Genomic DNA, 13,526 nt, shown 5'->3' with positions numbered 1-13,526 from the left:
GTCTATACCTTGAGCCACTCCACCAGCCCTTTTCTGTGAAGGTTTTTTTTGAGATGGGGTTTCTCGAACTATTTGCCTGGGTCTGGCTTTGAACCTCACTCCTCCTGATCTCTGTTTCCTGAGTAGCTAGGATTACAGGCGTGAGCTGCTATGCTGTAGTTCTTAAAGAGGAAAATGAAAAAATTTTTTGGCACCCATATTTCCATGAAAGGAGAAATTTAAAGATACCTGAACATGGCAGTGTATTTGACGAAAGATGGGAAAAGCCATATTCCTTTCTTCCTCTCTTTCTACCTTCCTTCTTTCTTTGTTTTCTTTCTTGTTTTTTTTAAGATAGGGTCTTACTGTGTAGCCCAGGGTGGCCTCGAACTCATAATCCTTCTGCCTCAGCCTCCTAAATAGCTGGGATTACAGGTTTGCACAACCATATCTGACTCATATTTCTGTAAGTGAAAAATCCAAGTTTTAGAATATACAAATTTACAGCAGCATCGTTAATATTCAAAAAATGAGAACTGCCCAAATGCACAGGAACAGTAAAACTAAAGAACAAATTATGTTACAGTCACACAGTGGGCGACAAAAACATGCAAACAAAGAATGTCTGAGTCATGACAGCATAAACACATTCATTTATATTACTTGCTGACCTCTGTAGGCATTTGAGCTTATGAGCTTTCACAAAGCACTGGCACACCCATGATCTCATTGGATCCCCACCCCCACCTTCTCTTTAGGCCACTGTGTACAGCCCTGGAGCAGGTGAACTTTGCTCTCTTAGCCTTCCTGTTTTGCAAATTGGGAAATGGAGCTTTAGGAAGGTTAAGTAGACCCACTGAAGGTGAAAGTAGTGACACAACTTGGAATTGGGTTGCTATTTCAAGAACCACCTAGTCTTAGATTTTCTGTTACCTCATAACTAAAGGTCCAATGCAGTCCCCAACCACTATTTAGAAAGACGTAAAAGGGCTGGATGTGGTGGTGCACGCCTGTGATCCCAGCACTGAGGAGGCCAAGCAGGAAGATCACTTGAGCTCAGGAGCTCCAGAGGAGCCTGGGCATCATCGTGAGACACTAGTGGCGGTTAAAAAAGAAAAGCATAACAATATATCTTACTGACTGTAGGGCCACAGATAAGTAGCTAACAGACCAGAATGCTTTGCACATAGTAAATGCTCACTAAATATTAAGGTTATTATAGCTGCTATTTTTTGTGGTCTTTCAGCTTCTGATAATGAGGAGTTGATGACATGGACGGTTCTAGGAGGGTGGAGGAGGGTTTTACGCCTCATCTAGCCCTGTCCCCCAGGCATCTGGCAATCTCACAGTGTGTGCTACCGAGATCTAATGGGTAGAGGCCAAGCATGCTGGCAAACATCTACAATGCGTAAGACAGACCCTATAACAAAGAATTATTCAGCTCAACATGTCAATGGCACCAAGAATCCTTGCTTTCCTAATAACGGGACAATCCCATTTCCTCTGTCTAAAGACTCTTCAGTCACGCTGAGAGACTGATGGGGTTAGGCAGTCTTTGGAGTCAGAAAGGCTGGGTTCTGCCACTTTGTTACAGTGTCTCTGGTGTAGGCATTCAAAAAGTATGCACAATTGAAAATTGAATTTCACTCCTAATTGCATGGCGTTGACCAATTCACAAGAGCCTGAGGTTCTTTATCCTTATCCGGAAAGTGGGGATAAAAGCCCTCCACCACAGTCATTGCCAGGAATAACTGAGAACAGTAGTAAAGCTATCTATTGCACAGAACTTGGTTCATGGCAGGCTCTTGACAGTTTTTTTCCCCATTTTTTGTCGTTTTATTTTTCCCTCTCTTGTTCCAATCCAGGTTCATAGCTGAGTGACCTTGTGCAAGCCATTTTTCCCCGATCGGCCTCAGTTTATTCTCAGGAAAATTAGAAAGCTGGCCTCTGACCTCCAAGCACGCTTCCGACAACGAAACGCGACGGTGAAGTTTACAGAGCTGCTTTTCTCCCTCGGGACTGATGGTACGGTCCCCAGCAACTCTCCCACCCCTCTGTCGCAGACCTTGGTACAGGCCCAGGGGGCCCTAGACAGCCACTCCCGGCTGCCCTTGCCCCCTGCCGAGTTCCGGGCCCGTCCCTGCGCAAGCTGATTGGCTGGAGCGATGCCCGGGCTGCGCGGCTATAGGTGAGCCCGGGAGGGGGCGGGCGGGGCGGCTGAAGGACCACCCCTCCCCCCCCTCGGGTCGGACGCTGCGCGGCGCGGCGGGAGGGCGGACTGGCGGGTGGACGGACCGACTGACTGGAGGACCAGAAGGCAAGCAAGATGGCGCATACTCAGGGCACCAGGAGGAAAGTCTGTTACTACTACGACGGTGAGCACCGTCCTGGCGGCGGGGCAGGGGCGGGGTCAGGGAGATGCGAGAGGGGAGGCTGGGCGTTAGGGAAAGGCCGAGGGAGGAGGCTAAGAGGACGTCAAGGGAGGGGGGAGGCCAGGAGGAAAGGAGGTCGAGGCGGAGGGAGGAGGCTGAGGCCGGAGCGGGTCGTGTGGGGGGAACCTGGGGCATTCTTGATGGGGAGATTCTGAAAAAGTCCGACGTGGAGTTTGGGTGGGACCCTTGGAGGGGAGGCTGAGTCTGAGGGGGGAGGCAGACTGATGGAGACGGTCGCAAGGCTGTCTTGTCCACTTAAGACTACAAAGGTCTTAAGCTGTCGCCTTCCCTCCTTGTCGTTTTTGGTGAGAGTCCTGCAGGACTGGCCACCCGCTTCCCCTCCCCCAGCCTCCGAGAGGGGCCTGCAGTTGCTGCTGGGAAATGGGGCTCCTGGAGTTAAAGAAGAAAGATGCAACCTGTTAAAAACGGACTTTTCATTGAGCAAAAATGTATGAAGCAGTTTACGGTGTTCTAGGTTTGCATAGGTGTGCTGTGCCAAGGGGGCTCCCCAAGTCACCCCTCCCCTTCTCAGCCTACGGCTAAAGGGGGGCTAACCAATGTCAGAACCCTTCCCCTCCCCCCGTATGGTGCTGGGTAAGGAGAGCTCCGTGGCTAGGAGGCTCCCAGCCCAACCCGAGGGATCGGGAGGGAGAGCCTGAGGAACAGAAGTTGTTAGCCAGGCACAGGGACGGCAAAGATAGAGGTGAGTGCCAGGTACAAAAATCAGCAGGTATTTGTACAGTATGGCTGAGGCACAGCCTTGGGTCTAGTGTAGAAGGTGGGGAGCAGGACAGGGGAAGGATTGCAAGCGATCAGACAAGAGGACCAGATCGTGAAGGGTCAGGCATGGCATCCTTCATGGCAAGTCAGACATTATTCCGAGAGCATTTGTGAATCATCGAAGTTTGATGTAGGTTAGTGCCATTGCCTGGTTGATGCCTTAGAAATAACACAAGGGCAGAAATTAAGCTAATGAATGAAGGAGTGAAGAGGAAGGCTTGGATCCCAAGTCTGTGGTATGAGCAATTTAACAATGAGAGTTTGGAGAAGGCCATGTCAATCGACAACTTTGGGTTTTATTTTTACTTTATTTATTTATTGGTGGGACTGGAGTTTGAACTCAGAGCTTTGTGCTTGCAAAGCAGGTGCTCTACTGCTTGAGCCATACCCCCAGCCCATTTTGCACTGATTATTTTGTAGTGAACTATTTCCCTGGGTTTGCCTCAAACTTTAATTCTCCTGATCTCAGCCTCCCAAGTAGCTAGCATTACAGGCATGAGCCCCCCTGCACCTGGCTTATTTTTATTTTTTAAGGATAATTATAGAGATGTTTAGGAAATATCTATTCCTGTAGGCAGTTGGCCATTAACATCTGCATTTGAGAAGATAGAGATTTTTTGGGTTGTTGTTGACATAAAATAATACAGAGAGTCATTTTAGTTTAGAAGAGAATGCTATCACTTAAGAAGTGGTATAGGGTGAAAGAGAAGAAGATCACGGATGAAATTCTAAGGAAGTAGACTGAGGAAAAGGCTAGTGGCCCTCATGCTCTGTACTCCCCTGTTGTGGTACTTGTCAGTGTTTCTTGGAATTGCCCATTTAGTTGGTCACCTTTTTTTACTTTTTTGCTGGTACTGGGGATTGAGCTCAAGGTCTGGACCTCGAAAGTGCTCTATTATTTGACCCATGTCCCTAGTCTTTGGTGATGTTTTTTGCAAAAGTAAGCTCCTTGGAGTAGAGGGGCCATGCCTTGTTTATTGCTATATCCCAGCCCCTAATACAGTGACTAGATGACAGTAGACTCTCAGATATTTGTTGATTAAATGAATAAAGGATACAGAGAGAGTACCCAGAGAGGTTAGTGAACCAGAAAGTATTGGGTTACAGAAGCAAAGGAGGGAGGGGGAGTGGGCAAGTGTTGGCAGTGGTTAGGGCAGAAGTTAGATTGCAGTAGATTCAGAAATGAATGGATAGATGAAGAGGAAACATCAGGTTGAAACCTTTTCATTTATTTATTTTGGTGGGACTGGGGTTTGAACTCAGGGCTTCACTTGCAAAGCAGGCTTGAGCCACACCTCCAGTCTTTTGTTGTTATTGTTCAGCACTGGGGTTTGAACTCAGGGCCTCATTCTTGCTAGGCAGATGATCTTACTGCTTGAGCCACTCCACCTGTCCCTTCTTGTTATGGGTTTCTTTTTTTTTTTTTTGAGATAGGGGCTCATGAACTGTTTGCCTGGAGCTGGCTTCCAGCCTCAGTCCTCCTGATCTCAGCTACCTGAATAGCTAGGATTACAGGCGTGAGCCAGCAGTGCCTGGGGGTTGAAAACTTTTAAAGGGAGGCTGTGTGGGTAAGGAGAGAGGGTTGCTAATAAAGGGAATATATTGTTTAAGAGTTGAGCACATTCAAAGTTGTATGGAAAACAGCCAAAAGAGGGAGAAGGTGAAGGTACAAGAAATGGAGTAGTGAGGGAGGTTCCTGAGGAGGCCAGATGAGGTGGAAACCAGAGGCTATGTAAGTACACTAGCCATCAAGAGTTCCTTTCATGAGAGGGCAAGTGGTAAGGAAAAGTGCAAGTGCTAGGTAAGTTTAAAGGGGAGAAGATGGGGAGAGAGTTAAGGGAATTCTCAGGATGAAGTAAAAACATTTCTTTTCCTGAGAGTGGGGAAGGGTTGTTGGTAGAGGAGGAATCTTGGAGAATGGAGATATAATTAGCTGTTGTGAAAGAGGGAGTCAGGGAATAAACTTGAAAGGACTGCTGGGCAGTGGAGGGACCATTTGAGGCTGGAAACTTTGTTGTTTTTGTTTGTTTTGCTGTACTGGGGTTTGAACTGAGGGCCTATACCTTGAGCCACTCCACCAGCACTTTACTGTGATGAAGTTTTTCAAGATAGGGCTGCCCAGGCTGGCTTTGAACCATGATCCTCCAGATCTCTGCCTCCTGAACAGCTAGAATTACTGAGAATTATTTCTTTTAAACTTTCAGGAACCTAATTAAAAACTATTAAGAAAAGGATGATGTCTCTAAGCGCCGCCCCCAGGTACTCCCTTTGCTTTCCAGATAAGGTATCTTAGCTTCCCAGGTCTGAGCCTTGGATGGATCCAGGCTTGATAGGCAAACAAGGTACCTGATACTTGAGGCATGAAAGCCCAGGCCTTTTTCCCCCTGGGTCCTGAAAGCTCTGACTACTCTGACTCATCCTGAAGGCCTCCAGGGAGAGAGCTTGGGGTATGTGGTTCACTTGAGTTTAGAACATTGCTCAAGGATCTTTCTACCAAGTACACCCACAGACCTCTCTAGATTAAATGTAAACTTAAGTGGGTATCTGGGAAACCCAGTGTGACTTTTTGCATTTGGATTTGGAGTCGGTAGAGGATTTGAAGTCAGAAGAGCTGACTCCCATAAGAGCTGTGTGATCTTGGTGAGAGACTTAATTTTTCTGAGTCTCAATACAATTTATTGAATTTTTTTATTTATTTATTTTGGTGGGCTGGGGTTTGAACTCAGGGTTTCACACTTGTAAAACAGGTGCTCTATTGCTTGAACCACACCTCCAGTCCATTTTACTCTGGTTATTTTGGAGATTGGGGTTTCTCAAACTATTTGGCCAGCCTGGCTTCCCATATAATAGGATTATAGGTGTGAGTCACCAACACTTAGCTAATTTATTGAATCTTTTTTGAGCATCCATGATGTAGACAGCATATTAGTCCTTGCCTTCTAGGAGTGCCCAGTCTTGTGGACATAGATAGGTAAATAATAAGGATACAGCTGGATTCAGTGCCTCAAGCCTATAATCCTAGCTAGTTAGAGAGGATCTCTAGAGATTGGGAGCATCTTGGTTTGAGGCTAGCCTCAGCAAAAACTTTGTGAGATTCCATCTCGACCAATGGTAGGGTGCTGTGGTATGTGCCTGTCATCCCAGCTACAGTGGTGGGGGGGTGGGATGAGGGGAAGCCCAAATAGGAAGATTTCGGTCTAGGGTAGCCTAGGCATAAAGCAAGAATCTATCTCAAAAATAACCAAAAGTGCTCACTTCAGCAGCACATGTACTATAAATAAATAAATAAAAGCAAAAAGGGCTGGTAGAGTGGATGAAGTAGTAGAGTTCCTGCCTAACAAGCATAAGATCCTGAGTTAAACCCTCAGTACCACCAAACATAATAAGGATACAAAACAAAATTTATGAAGTGCTAATACAAATTTTGCATAGAGGAAAAGATGATTCATTTTGATCCAGAAAGGATTTGGAGCCTTAGCTGGGCTTTGTAGTGTGTAGATCTTCAGAGAAGAAAAGAGGCTTCAAACTGGGCATGGCAGCATATGTCTGTAGTCCCAGAATTTGGAGGCTGAGGCAAGAGGATCACAAGTAATAGGCCAACTTGGGCTACATAGTAAGACCTTGTATTGAAAAGAGAAAGGAACTGGGCACTGGTGACTCATGCCTAAAATCCCAGCTACTTGGGAGGCTGAGATTGGAATGATCACAGTTTGAGACCAGTGCAGGCAAATAGTTCAAGAGACTCCATCTCCAAAATAAAAAGAAGAAAATGGACTGGAGTTGTGGCTCAGGCAGTAGAGCCCCTACTTTCAATTGTGAAGCCCTGAGTTCAAACCCCAGACCCCCCCCAAAAAAAAAAAAAAAAAAAAAAAAAAAAAAAAGGCAGGAAGAAAAGAAAAATGCATGCAGGTCTGAGGTGAGGACTAAAGATACTTTGGCATGAAGGTGAATGTCATGTTCAGGAAGTAGAGCACAGTCCAGGCCATAAGAATTTCAGACTTTTTTTGTTCGTTTTTAATTTTTTTTAGACAGGATATCACTATCACCAGGCTGGCTTAGAAATTAGAAATCCTCCTGCCTCAGCCTCCTGATTGCTGGGATTATAGGCATGACCTACTAACTCTGTTTTTGTTTTTTTTCCTTTATTTTGCCGTATAGGTGGATCTCTGTTGCCAGTTGCGGTATGGAAATAACCATGGATAATAGATAAACTAATAGGCATGGCTATTTCCAACAAAATTTCATTTACAAAAACGGGCAGCCTCCCTGCACTGGCAACTTACACCTATAATCCTAGCTATTCAGGAGGCAGAGATCAGGAGGATCTCAGTTCATAGCCAGCTGAGATAAATAATTGAAAATACTTAACACATACAAAAAAAACCTAGGGCTTTCAGAGTGGCTCAAGTGGTAGAGCACCAGCTTAGCAGTTGTGAGACCCTGAGTACAAACTCCAGCACAGCCAAAAACCAAAAAAACAGGCAGCCAGAATAGTGGTGGAAGGTAGCAGGAGATGAAGCTTGAAAGTCAGATAAGTAAGTCCTTGAATACCTGAATACCGGCCTACTGACATTATTTGCTCTTTAGTCTGTGGGCATAGTAAGCCATTAAACTTTTTTTTTTTTTGTGATGTTGAGGATGGGACCCAGGACCTTGCAAATGCTAAGCACGTGTTTTATCACTGAGCTACATCCTTTAAGGAATTTTGAGTGGGGGATGGGATGTTGTTAGAGTTGTGGATTAGGAAAATAACTCAGTGACAGTGAGCACACAGTTTGAATTGAAGGCAGAGGGGCCACTTAGAGGCTTGCAATAGGCGAATGAAACAGTGATAAGAGTTCGATTTTCTTTATTCCCTGTCTGACCTATTTTCCATCCTCATTGCAAAAATCTGGTAAGAAAGTAAGTGAATGTACTTTGGCACCATAAAGCATCACAATATGTAAGAAGCAAACTGTTGCTTATAATAGTTTTGAGTCATGATTAGGGAAGGAATTCTTGTATAGTGAGATGAGTCACCTTACTGGCTGCTGTTTCCAAGCAGCTTTGGAATAAACCCCTCATATTACCTAGTACATAGGGGTTCCAGGAGAAGAAAGTAGGCTGGAGTCAGCCTTAAGTGCTGACCTCATCCTGATCTCCTGCTTTTTGTGTTTTTGTTTGTTTTTCCTTTTCAAATTACCCTTTTTGTTTGTTTGTTTGTTTATTCATATGTTTGGGTCATTTCTCCTCCCTCAAATTACCCTTCTTTAAGGAGGGAGAAACTCTTAGAAACTTGAAATATGCCAGAAAGAGTTTTCCTGGGAGTTTGCTGTAAAAATTTTCCTGGGTTCACCTGGGGGCATGTGTTGAACTGTGTTACTGATGCTGTCACTCTTCTTCAGGGGATGTTGGAAATTACTATTATGGACAAGGCCACCCAATGAAGCCTCACCGAATCCGCATGACTCACAATTTGCTACTCAACTATGGTCTCTACCGAAAAATGGAAATCTATGTGAGTTAATGGAGTGTTGCCCTGCCCGACCTCATTGGCTCTGGGCTCTGGTTCCTTATGTCATTCATTCACTTGTTAATCAGACATGGAGGGGCTGGATGTGTGCCTCAAGTGGTAGAGTACCTGCCTAGCAAGTGCAAGGCCTCCCTGAGTTCATACCCCAGTACTGCCAAACAAACAAACTGGGTATTGAATGGCTATTGTATGGCAGGTACAGTACATGATAGAGATTCTGGTTTTGTTTTTATTTGGGAGAGGGAGTTCTGGTGTTTGAACTCAGGATCTTATACTTGGTAGGCAGGTGTTGTACCACTTGAGCCATACCGCCAAGTCATTTTTTTCTTTAGTTATGAGGGTCTTGAGTTTTTGCCTGGGACTGGATTTTGGTCTTCCTACATACGCTTCGTGGGATTATAGGTGTGAATCACTACACCCAGCTTACTTGTTTGCTAACTTTTGCCTGGGCTTGAACCACTGTCCTTCAACTCCAGAGTGGAATTACAGGTATGAACCAGCGTACCCAGTGGGATTTTATTTGGAGTTCACCCTAATGGTGAGACCTACATGTAAGCAAATATACTAGTGTGAATGTGCAACAATTAAAGAATGTAGAGGATATAGAGATAATGAGGAGTAGGGAAGGAAGAAGGGAGCCATGGAATGTTTCCTGTCTGAGCAGAGTTCTAAATTTTGAATAGAGTTGGGTGTGGTGGCTCACTCCTAGCTACCTGGGAGCCCTGAGACTGGGAGGATCACTGTCCAAGGCTAGCCTGGGCAAATAGTTCGGGAGACCTCATCTCCAAAATAACCAGAGCAAAATGGACTAGAGGTGTGGCTCAAGTGGTAGAGTACCTGCTTTGCAAGCACCTGAGTTCAAATACCAGTCCCACCAAATTAAATAAAGATTGAATAGAATTTAACATGGAGTTCAGAAAGGCACTAGTATACCTAGTCAAAAGAAGAACGTAGGCAAAGAGGCAGAGGTAAAAATAATTTGGTGTTTGGAGAAAATATAAGTAATTCAGTGAGCAGGTTCACAGTGTGATTTCATACTGTGATTTCACAGTACAGCCAGAGAGGTCAGCAAGGGTTGGATGGTGGGCTGGGCCAAAAAAAAAAAAAGGTGACACTGTGCTGAACTAGATGCCAGATGTCTAGCTGCTAGAGACTCTAGTTACTAGAGAGTATAGACTGAACTGGGCATTGTGGTCCACGCCTGTAATCTCAGCCCCCAGGAAGCTGAGGCAGATGATTGCAAGTTTGAGGCCAGCCTGGGCTACACAGAGATGCTGTAGAGAGAGAGACACAGAGAGACAGACAGACTAGATGAAATCTAACTTCTAGACTCAGCTTCAGGTGGTTTTTGCCTGATCTTCCAGTTTTAAAAGAGAAACTGGAAATCCCGATTATATAAAATCTCCAGGTTAAAATGTTGGCCCAGGGTTTTTGTCTTTGGCAGTACTGGGAGCACATTCAGGGCCATGTTCACACTAGGCAAGAGCTCTTACACTGAACTACTTCTCTGCCCTGTTCTTGTTTTTTAGAATGTATCAGTACATCGGTGGACCAAATTTGGTCCAATGGTTCCTAGTTGAACCTCTTCTGGAATCAGTGAGGGACAAGTGAAGGGTTTTAAATGAAAGAAAGATAGGAACAGGTGTGCATTTTACAAGTGGCAAGGTCAGTTAGACTGCTGCAAGAGTCCAAATGACCACATGAGGGGCTGGCAGAGTAACTCAAGTGGTAGAGTGCCTGCCTAGCAAGCATGAGGGCATGAGGCCCTGAGTTCAAACCCCAATGCCATAAAAAAAAAAAAGCGTCCAGCTGAGCTGAGCCAGGCACCAGTGGCTCATGTCTGTAATCATAGATACTTGGGAGGCTGAGATCAGAAGGATCAAGGTCAGCTAGGCAAATAGTTCACAAGATCCTATTTCCAAAATAATCAGAGAAAAATAAATGGGAGGTATGGCTCAAGTGGAAGAGCTCCTACTTTGCAAACACAAAGCCTTGAGTTCAAACCCAGTCCCATCAAAAAAAAAAAACAGTCCAAATGAGAAAGTAAAGAGAAGTCTGGGGCCTATGTTACCTTATGGCATGAGTCTGTTGTTAAAGTCTGGGCTGACAGCTTCAGTAACCTAGCAACAACAGCATCCTTCTCACCATTCCAGAGACTAAAAGGAGATGCGTCTTCTGTCCCAGATGGCCTTGTCATGTCTCTGGGACCAGTGGAAATACCTGGGGAAGCAAGGAGGGAAAAAGAGGAACAGGCCGACCTTGGGACTAGAGAGCATTTTTTAGGTATGAAGGGCAGCTGGGAATAGAAAACATAGGAGGTTTTCAGGGATTTCCTTTCTTTTTATTCAGAGGAAAACCCCTCTCAGAAGCTTCCTAGCAGATTTCCCCTTTTATTTCTTAGGGCATTTGCCATTCTCAGACCATTCATGAGTATAGGCAGATAGGATTACCAGAACAGACTTAGACTAAGCGTGATTTGATCCCTGCAGCTGACACATTACCAAGAAAAAGGGAGAGAATGGCTGTTTAGGAGGCAACCAGCAGTGGTTACCATAGGAGATAACACCTTATTGGAGATGATGTCATCTGTATGGGATTCTGTTCTTTTTTGGGAGGTGGGTACTGGGTATTGAACCCAGGTCTTTTTGCACATGCAAGGCAAGACCTACATGTCAACACTTTTCATTTTCTGTTTGGTTGTTTTGGGGGGTTTTTTTTGGCAGCGCTGGGGTTTAAAACTCAGGGCCTCACACTTGCTTGGCAGGCTCTCTTACCCATTGAGCCACTCCACCAGATCCCCTTTTTATTTTTTATTAGAGGTACTAGAGTTTGAAATCAGGGCCTCATGCTTCATGTACTCCATTACTTGAGCTACTCTGCCAGCCCTGTTTTGTGTTGGATATTTCGAGATAGGGTCTTACGAACTACTTACCTGGGCTGGATTCTCCTGAGTAGCTAGGATTGCAGACATGAGCCACCATTGCCTGGCTTCTTTTATTTTGATACAGGGTCTCACTAAATCCCCTAACTTGTGATTCTTCTGCCTCAGCCTCCTTAGTTGGGATTATAGTTGTGCACCACCATACCTGGCTCTGTGGTGTTCTTATTGTAAATTCCTAGAGCAAAACCCTAGAATTCCTAAATGCTTTCATCCTAAATATTCTTTCTCTGGGCTTTGATGTGTGTATCCCTTTCTCAGAGTACAGATAGCCATTTCAGTATCTGTCCAAAAATTGATGGCTTTTGGGAATCATTCCTGGGTGCAGTGGCTCCTGCATTCCTAGTTACTCAGGAAGCAGAGATAGGAACACTACAAATTAAGAAAAAGTCATAATCAATAAGCTGGCATGGTAACACACCTGTGTTCCCAGCTATCCAAGAACCCACTGGTGGGAGGATGGCGTTCTGAAGCCAACCCGGAGTGAACCCTGAGGCAACCCTATGTGAAAAAAAACTAAAGCAAACAGTGGTTGAAGGTGTGGCTCAAGTGGGAGAGCGCCTGCCTGGCAAGCACAAGGACCTGAGTTCAAACCTCATTACCCCTAAAAACAACAAAAAAGTTTTATAGTAGTTGCTGTATCACCTGTTTCTATACCTGAAGGAGATAGGTCGAGGTTTTTTCCACTCAGTTTCACTGTCTTTGGTCCCTTCTAGAATCCTCTCTGTACATTGTAATTAACCTTTTTTTTTTCTTTGGTGGTATTGCTGGGGCTTAGCACTTGCTAGGCAGGTGCTCTACCACTTGAGCCAAGCCTCTAGCCCCACATAGGATAATTAATGTGTCCCAGACTCTCCACTGTCATTTTATTTTATTTATTTATTTATTTTTGGCAGAACTGGGTTTGAACTCAGGGCTTGCTAGGCAGGTACTCTACCACTTGTGCCACTTCACCAACTTTCATCCTCATTTTATATACAGTCACCATCCCTTTTTTTTTTTTTTTTTTCAGTACGGGGGTTTGAACTCAGGGCCTACACTTTGAGCCACTACACCAGCCTTTCTATGGGTTTTTTCAAGATAGGGTCTCGCAAACTATTTGCCTGGGCTGGCTTGGAACTGTGCTCCCCCAATCTCTGCCTCCTGAGTAGTTAGGATTACAGGCGTGAGCCACTGGCAACTGGCATTGTTTCTATTTTTGTGGTGCTGAAGACTGAATCCAGTGCCATCCACATTTTTTGCTAGTTATTTTCCCAAATAATTTGTTCTTGCTATGTATCCCAATCTAGGCTGGCATTTACTATGTAGCCCAGGCTGGTCTTGAACTTAGAATCCTCTTGCTTCAGTTTACCAAGTGCTGGGATTATAGATGCATACTACCATACTGGCTAAAATTTTTGTTTTGTTTATTGTTATGCAATGCAGTTCTTTTCCATTTAAACATATATTGGAAGTCCTGCTATTTGTTGTTTCTGTGAGCTCTCACTCTTGATACTTTGTTTCTTGTATATTTTGTGGTTTTTGACTGTGAGGTCACCTGGTTTGGAACTTTGAGGCCTGGGATGAACATAGGTTCTTAAAAGAAGATTTGCTTTTACTTTGTAAAAGAGGAGGCATTTGAGATGGTCTGTGTCCTTCAGAGATTAGAAATGAAGAATAAATTTCAAGTAGTAGGAAGAACATGAGCATAGGTGGGATGCTCCATAGGTCTTGTGAAGGAAGAGCTGTTTAAAGTATAATATTTATGAAGAAGACAGGAATTACATTGGGAAAGGAACCTTTTGAAGTTATTGACTGCCATGTCTAAGAGTTTAGAATCTTAGAAATAGTCATTGAATATTTTGGACCAGGGTATTGCCTTTAAGGTTTTTGTGATACTAGTATG

The 13,526-nt window shown here is 44.6% G+C and overlaps 1 protein-coding gene across 1 annotated transcript in view; it reads left to right on the top strand.

The window, feature by feature from the left end:
* The first annotated feature begins 2,195 nt into the window (after positions 1-2,195).
* Positions 2,196-13,526, top strand: part of Hdac1 (histone deacetylase 1) — a 29,001-nt gene continuing 17,670 nt past the window's right edge. Inside the window, exons 1-2 of the mRNA XM_020173987.2 lie at positions 2,196-2,354; positions 8,576-8,688. Of these exons, the coding sequence (XP_020029576.1) occupies positions 2,306-2,354; positions 8,576-8,688 (162 nt within the window). The 5' untranslated portion in view covers positions 2,196-2,305. The remainder of the gene's footprint in view (positions 2,355-8,575; positions 8,689-13,526) is intronic.

The sequence above is a fragment of the Castor canadensis genome, chromosome 7, assembly GCF_047511655.1.
Source record: "Castor canadensis chromosome 7, mCasCan1.hap1v2, whole genome shotgun sequence".
Classification (NCBI taxonomy): domain Eukaryota; kingdom Metazoa; phylum Chordata; class Mammalia; order Rodentia; family Castoridae; genus Castor; species Castor canadensis.
This window is presented reverse-complemented; position numbering and strand designations above follow the sequence as displayed.